The 8,017-nt window shown below is 43.8% G+C and overlaps 1 protein-coding gene and 1 long non-coding RNA gene across 3 annotated transcripts; one reads left to right on the top strand and one right to left on the bottom strand.

Annotated features, from left to right (window-relative positions):
- The first annotated feature begins 286 nt into the window (after window positions 1–286).
- Window positions 287–6,701, top strand: LOC124659363. Of its 2 annotated transcripts, none has more exons than XR_006989553.1 (2): window positions 287–469; window positions 6,358–6,701. It is a non-coding gene; the product is annotated as an uncharacterized LOC124659363 (long non-coding RNA). The 2 variants fall into 2 exon arrangements; XR_006989552.1 differs by having other exon boundaries at window positions 302–469; window positions 6,361–6,701.
- Window positions 863–7,696, bottom strand: LOC124659361 (ABC transporter B family member 4-like). The gene is made up of 12 exons (XM_047197258.1): window positions 7,398–7,696; window positions 6,418–6,472; window positions 5,776–5,951; window positions 5,456–5,677; window positions 5,099–5,337; window positions 4,486–5,011; window positions 4,124–4,397; window positions 3,387–4,023; window positions 3,069–3,297; window positions 2,054–2,320; window positions 1,652–1,915; window positions 863–1,561 (listed from the first exon to the last, which is right to left on the bottom strand). Exons 1-12 carry the CDS (start codon window positions 7,656–7,658, stop codon window positions 917–919), a joined length of 3,795 nt encoding a protein of 1,264 aa, XP_047053214.1. The 5' UTR covers window positions 7,659–7,696; the 3' UTR covers window positions 863–916.
- Between the last annotated feature and the right edge of the window lie 321 nt (window positions 7,697–8,017).

Consider the following 8,017-nt stretch of genomic DNA (forward strand, 5'->3'; position numbering starts at 1 on the left):
GACGAGCGATGCCCCGACGCGTCACATATGGCGCTCCGGATTGTGCAAAACACCGCGCGCCCAATTTTTTTTTGCAGCGTCGCGCCGTTTACTGCGCCTGCTGTAGCGCCCGAATTCCTCCCGCGCGCTGCATACCGGCCGTATTTTTGCAGCGCAGTCTATATAGGGCCGGAAATGCTCTCAGAGCCTGAGACGGCCTCTGTTTGCCACCGTCCTGCCCCTCCCCCTCCCCCGTACGCGGCCCGCTCGATTCGAGATCGGCACGACCATGCGCTTGCGGCTCGTCGACGCCGCGGCCCCGCGTGGCTCTGTGCCCATGGAGATGGCCCCGCGCAGTTCTGGCTTCACGGGCTCCGGTCAGGATCTCAGTGTGGGCGGCTGTCCAGATTTGCCGACTACGCGCGTACTGACACCTCTCATCCTCCAGGTCCAATGCTAGCCATGAGTCCATGACGCTCCTGCTGCGCTGGTAAGTACTCGGTGTTGATTATTTTGATATTTCCTTACACAGTTCGGCATTTATCTGCAGTTAGCTCAACTCCTGATAAACTGAAGATAACTAAAACATCTGAAAACGACGCCTAGTGCATTCTCTTATTACAGAGTATATGTCGACATTTTGCAAGCTGGTCTTCAACCAGTATTTATATAGGTATTAGTTGCAGAATTACATTAATTTACACATTGACATGGGAATGTACATTTCAAATCAAAATCAAGAGCGAAAAGCTTTCCTTCAAAATGCTTACAAACTTACACTATACAGATCATAGCAGATTGCCTCTCGAATTCCTCTTCAAGTCTCAATGAATAATGTACTACCACAATTACAACACATCAATAAAAAAAGGGGGGGGGGGGGTCAAGGAAGATGTACAACGTGCACACAGATAGGAAGCAAAACTGATCCTAGGTATTATGATGACGCTGAACGAAGTTCTACCAGTGAAGCGTACACTCCATCTTTGATATTCATCAGCTCCTCGTGTCTTCCTTTCTCCGCTATTGCACCATCCTTGAGAACTGCAATTATGTCAGCACCTTTAATCGTCGAGAGGCGGTGCGCTACAACAACAGTGGTCCTGCCAACCATCACATGATCTAATGCATCCTGCACAATCCGCTCGGACTCAGCATCCAAGGCGCTAGTTGCCTCATCAAGTAATAGTATCTTTGGGTCTTTCAGTATGGCCCGTGCAATAGCCACCCGCTGCTTCTGGCCACCGGATAGCTGAATCCCCCTCTCCCCAACGGTGGTGTCATATCCTTGGGGAAGGCTAGATATGAAACCATGTGCATTTGATGCCTTCGCTGCCGCAATGAGCTCCTCCTCTGTGACTTCACCGTCCTTACCATAGGCTATGTTGGCGCGGATTGTGTCGTTGAAGAGTACAGGCTCTTGGCTCACCAGCCCCATCTGGTCCCTCAACCAATTGACATTTAAGCTCTTGATTTCCACTCCATCCACTGAAACGGTACCTGAATCGGGATTGTAGAATCGCTCCAACAGTCCGATTACTGTTGACTTTCCACTACCACTCTCTCCAACAAGTGCAACGGTCTGTATAAAATCATAACAAAAGTAAACTGCTATAAGTACATCACTGTAGAAGATATAACAATTTGACGAGGATAGAGAAGGTACGCTAACCTTGCCGGCGGGAATGTGCAGAGTAAAGTCACTAAAGATCTGAATATCTGGGCGAGTTGGGTACTTGAAGCTGACATGTTGGAAATCAATGTTGCCCTTGACATCATCTAATTTCAAACCCTCATTGCTGCTTGAGTCGATTTCAGACTTTCGGTCTAGTAAAGAAAATATGGAGATAGCTGAGTCCTTTGCTTTTGTAGAATCGGTGGCCATTGCACTTGATTGAGATATACCCATAGTTGCTAAAACTAGTGCAAAGAAAACCTGCAAATGACTTACTATGTGAAATCACTTCGTGGAAGTACTGACTGGTTTAGGATGGAGGGATTAAGACTGAAAAAAATGAATATGAAACGAATCCTGAAGAAGAAGCATTACTTCTGAAATAATGCATTTACATACCTTGAAAACACCTCCAAAATCTGATTGGCCATGGCGAACGAATTGTGCTCCCACATAGAAGCAAAGACCGTACGTAAGGTACAACATCAAGAATGAGAAACCAAATCCAATGCCTCCAACTATTCCTGTTCTGACTCCTTGATTCATTGAGGCTTCACATTTATGATCATATATTGTTGTAATTCTTTTCTCAGAACAAAACGAAGCTACGGTCCTGATACTACTAATTGCATCAGTGGCCACTTGACTTGCGTCTTCATACATCATCTACAGAATCAACAATTCATTATCAGTAACTTAACAAGTGTTCAGATAGTAAAAAACAGTTATCTAGAGTACAACTGCACTTTTTAAACTTGATAAAATCATCTTTAATTTATCCTAATATTATGTAAATGGGAATTTGTAGTGGTTCATCCTCATCTCCCACCTCGCTATTGTGCCTTGCTAAAAGTCTCCAACAAAAAAAATAACAAGCTAACTAACTGAACACATCGATCTTAACGAACCAAGTTGAGCACTTCCTAAAAAATCCGTAACGAAATTGGAGCATGTCACATATCAAAAAGAAAGCACGACTAGGCGTGTCTGTGGAGCCGAGGGTACGATGTTAGGTATTTAGCCAAGCATGAAAGTGCCAAGGCGGAAATCAGATGAGGGTGACAGCATAGGAGAGATGAAGGGCTTAACATGATCAGTAATATATATTTTTTAACCATAGAAAAGCACAGGTATTTAATTAATTAGTAGTTCTATCTTGAAAATTAGAAACTGAACATACTCTGCATTACTACTCCCTCAGGTTTTCCTAAAAGGTGTTGTTTTGGACAGAGGCAGAATTTTTGTTCTGCCTTTTGAATATATTACAGTAAATTAGTGGTCAAAGTTGCACCGTGCTTATGTCCAACGCAACAGCTTATTTGGAACTACAGAGAGCAATATTTATTTGTAGTAATTATTTGCGAGATATCATATCACTAGTAGAACAGCCTAACGGCTTTGTTTGATGGATTACCTTAGCATCTTGACTGAAACCCGTCAGGAACTTCACTTGGGCATAACCTTGAATACCCACTAATGGAATGACACAGAGGATGATCAAAGAGAGTTTCCAGTCAGCTATCAAAGCAATGACAAATCCTGTGATAAGTGTAGCTACAATCTGAACTGTTAAGGCCAAGTTATCTCCAACTAAACGCCGTACATTCAAAGCATCAACTGACAGTCTTGCACCGAGTGCTCCACTGTAAGATAAAATTCGGCAGTTAGCACTTCAAAGTAAAGCTAACAGAATCTGCAGGATGAAGAAACCAAGAGAAAGGCTGTAACAAACCTGGAATTCTTAGGATCATCAAACCAAGCAACTTCTTGATGCACGATACTTCGAAATGACATTGAACGAATGCGCTCTATGAGCTTCCCTCCTGCTATACCGAACAAGAAAAGCTCTGCTGGTATTGAGATTATCGACAAGATACCCAGCACAACACACATCAAAGCCCAAAAACTAGAATCCTTTCTGAGTTTATCTGGTGGCGCATAGAAAGTTTTGATGGCACTGGCAATCATTATGCCAAACATTGGGAAAAGCACTCCATGAACTGCTGCAGCTAGGGATCCTAACAGAATAATATGTATCTCTGGCTTGTTAAGACGTGCTAGCCGTCCCATAGGAGCTTTCTTTGGAACCTCACCATCACTATCCAGCTCTCTCTGATTCTCCCCATGTGTATCATTTTCTTCAGGCAATTCAACTGCGCCAGGCATCCCGAGGGGGAGGGTGAAAGAATTCCTACTACTATTCCCTGCAGAACCTCTACTGATTGACCGCTTGAATGACAAGCTTGCACTTTTAGACCTTGGATCCAACCTCTGACGGTCTACTTTCTGCTCTTCTTCATGACTTTCTTGAAGTCGAATAAGTTGAGAGTAAGCACCATCTGGATTTAGCACCAATTCATCGTGGGGACCTGTATGAAACATACATTTTGTGTAGGAAATTGCTCAATTTAGTTAAAATATGCCAAAGAGGTTATATGAAAGGTGAGTGATGGGAATTGAATCATTTACCTTGTTCAACTATCTTTCCTTGTTGAACTACTGATATGCAATCAGCATTCCTTACAGTAGTCAGACGATGTGCAACCACAAGCGTCGTTCTGTCCACCATGATCCTATTAAGTGCCTCCTGAACTATCCTTTCCGACTCCACATCCAATGCGCTAGTAGCCTCATCTAACAAAAGTATTTTGGGGTTTTTAATGATTGCTCTTGCAATTGCAATCCTTTGCTTTTGTCCCCCTGAAAGCTGAGCACCACGTTGGCCAACCAGTGTGTCGTAACCCTGGTACGACATAAAGGTAAATGTTAATTAGCACTCGACTCAAACTGAAGAACTTGGATTTACACAACTTACTGAATGTGTCACGCACATTTGGTAACTTATCAACGAAATTTGCTGCATTGGCGAGCTCAGCAGCTCTCTTAATCTCTTCAAATGTTGCGTCTTCTTTGCCATACATAATATTATCTTTAATTGAGGTCATAAAGAGCAAAGGCTCTTGGCTAACAAGACCAATTTTTCCTCTTACTGAATCGAGCTGTAAACTCTTGATATTGATCCCATCAATCAAAACCTCACCAGCCTGCGGATCATAAAATCTCTCTACAAGACTAATCACAGTTGACTTGCCACTTCCACTCTCTCCAACTATAGCCATTGTAGTGCCACTAGACACACATAAGGAGAATCCATCAAATATCAGTTGATCAGGTCTTGCTGGGTAGCTAAAATACACATCCTTCAGCTCAACATCACCCCTGATATCTTCTAGCTGCTTACCAGTCCTGTCATCAGGATCAATTTCTGGTTTCCTCTTGATTGTTGTGAACAATCTGTGTGCTGCAGATTGTCCTTCTGCAAAGGCTGTCATACAAGGGGTTGCATTACCTAAAGACCTGTAGCAAATTGGAAATTATCACTACCAGTATTGCGATTTGAAGCATTAGTATGATATGAATTGTACTTCAAGGTAAATTACTCACATTGCCCCAGTCATGATAGCAAACAATATAGTGATGACATCTCCTCCTGTGTATCCTTTGTTAAGTATCAACTTTCCACCATACCATATGGCTAAACCATAGCTAGAGAAGAATATCAAGAAAACAGAACCCATGCCAAAGCCATTGGCAAGTCCTTCGTGCACAGTAGTCTTGTATGCTTTGTGTATGAACTTATTGTACGTTTCAATGGCGTGCTTCTCTCCATTGAAAGAGACAACCTATTTTACAGAAATTGTCACAAGATAGCTGGTGAGTACTCAAGAAGTCAGAACCCAGAACCCCTCTTGTTCCCAGGAAACTAGCCTTCATTTAAATTGATATGTGAACTGAGCTTACTGTTTTGATGGCTCCAATTGTCTGTTCAACAACATTCCCTGCATCACCGTATGATTCTTGACCTTTGCTAGAGATTGTAGATAGCAGTTTTGCCACTGCTCCTGCTGCAAATACAACTGGAGGTATGCACGCCAACATGACAAGAGATAGAAGCCACCCTTTGACAAAAGCTACAACGAAACCACCGATGAAAGTAGCAATCAGTTGTATAAACTTGCCGACCTGCAGTAATCAAATATGTCAGTTTCTATATGAGTTGGAACGTAATGAACACGAGTTTACTAATGTGCTCTTCATTTGAAATTGGAGGAAGTCCTTACCTTCTCACCGATTGCATCCTGAACTAGCACCGTATCACCAGACATTCTTGAAACTATCTGCCCAGTTGTCATTTCTACATCAAAGAATGATATATCCTGTCTCAAGACAGATTTGAGGTATAGAGAACGAATGCGTGTTGCCTGCCTTTCGCCAGTAATTGTCCAACATGCCACCTCTGCAGAAAAAGTTGGCTTGACGGTTATTCTTCCTTGACATGAAAGTATATGGCTTAAGAATATGGAATCCTGTTTCATTTTATCCTTCAGTTCTGTTATTTTAACAAAATTCTGACGCCTTATTTGCTGTTAAAGTTTTCTAATGTTTCTCCATCTGTCACCTTTCAGCTGAAATATAATACACGTTTACCCCTTTTTTTTCCCTTCCTATATTCAACGGTTTTACTATTTCCACAAGAATCTTAGGAGCACAACTTGGACTTTGCACCACGATGACAAGTATTAGCAATTTTAAAATAACTATAAGGATATTAGCTGTCTTTTTCTCGCACTTATACTGAACCCATTATTTCTCTGTCTCCTTGAGATAGCAGTCATGTTCAATAACTAGCACTCTATAATCAGCAGCCAGCAGGTACATCAAAGTGCAAACACGTGAAGTTGACAAAGTCTGCTCATACTTACGGAGAAAGGAGACTACTGCTGTTCCGATGCCCAAGTAGACAAAGTTCAGAACCGCCTGCAACAACGAGACGACGACAGGGTGAAAACTTATTCCTGTGTTTGCTGTGTTACAGCAATGTAATGATTGCAAAATGTTAGACTATTTATGACAAATCCACAACTACCAGATGTGTTAACCTTTGTCTGAGCTTAGAATACAATAAGATCTCGTACACTCCAAAAGAATACTTATTAAGATAACCTGCAGTCCAGCTGTGAATTCGGAGTTCTAAAGTTTATACATCTATGCAGAACGCTAGATCACGCAACACAGCTGTGTGGAGCAGTTAAACTAGTAGTTCCTACTGGAGTTGCATATTGGTTAAAGATCGATCGTTTTTTTTTTCACTTGGTGGCAAACTGGCAATGAGAAAGAAATTGCAGTACGACAAAGTGATGGTATCTCGTTTCAAAAAGAAGGGCAAATGCATCTCTGTCCTTTTTCAGAGTTTCAGGAGAAAAACTTGTGCCCGGATCTCGTGGGCAGAGCTTTGGGATATCATGAAAAGATTCCACGGTCTGCGGGTGGGTGCTTATCTCTTATTTTAATGCTAATCCATGTGAAATCTCTTTGAGTAAGTTGCAATGAATTGGAATAATCTGCAAGCCACTTCAGAAACGTCATTTTCAGCCGTTGGAAAGCTTGTCTCTAAATTCGGCTCCAAAATTAAGAAAACAAGCCAGGAAAAGAGGAAGGACGCGAGGCGAGGAGAGGGGGATGTCCGGAAAGAAAATCGATACGGTCAGAAATGGGATGCCAAGCAGAACTATGGGGAAAATGAACAAAAGAGGCAAAAGGTGGTGGGCAGAGAGAGTACGGAGTACTAGACGGAAATAGTAAGGAGGCATCGGCCGGAGCTTTCTCGAGATAGTGAAGGCCTCGGCCGAGAAGAAGCTAGCCGAGCTGGTCGGAAAGGTGGTGGGCAGAGAGAGGGGATCACCTTGTTGACGCGGTCGAGGACGTTGCCGGTGGTGGCGCCGCCGAAGGCGTCGATGAGGTCGCCGAAGATGATGGTCATGAGCGGCTGAGACACACCGTTCCCCAGCGCGGCCGCCGTGCCGACCAGCATGAGCAGGAGGTCCGTGCCGTCGGCGTACCGGAGCATCCCCGTGAAGGACACCCTCTTGCCGTGATCCACGCCGACCTCCTCCTTCCTTGCTGTCTCGCCATCCCTCGCCGTCCCCGGGGCCGCTGCGGCCATTGCTCGCCGGCTGGTGTGTGCACGACGCACGGCTTTCTCTAAGCCGGATTCGTACGGCTCTAACTACTAGTCTGCAGCAGCCAGCAGGGTATTTATGGGGTTCGATTCTTGGGCTGGTCAATGCTCGGAGCTAGCTCTAAGTGTGGGAGGAAAGCGGAAAGCCGGCTGTTGCCAGATTAGGGTATCACGCAACGCAAACAGATTATTGGTAACAGCCGAGATTATAATCTCTATGTGCGCTTGTTCCAGCCGAGATTATTGGTAACTGCCTTGGAATATCTTGAGAAATGGAATAGCCTATTTTGCGTACGGTTTTCAAATTCAAGTGCCGGTAGGGGCGAGGATAGTGACATGCCTTC

The sequence above is a fragment of the Lolium rigidum genome, chromosome 6 (genome assembly GCF_022539505.1).
Source record: "Lolium rigidum isolate FL_2022 chromosome 6, APGP_CSIRO_Lrig_0.1, whole genome shotgun sequence".
Classification (NCBI taxonomy): domain Eukaryota; kingdom Viridiplantae; phylum Streptophyta; class Magnoliopsida; order Poales; family Poaceae; genus Lolium; species Lolium rigidum.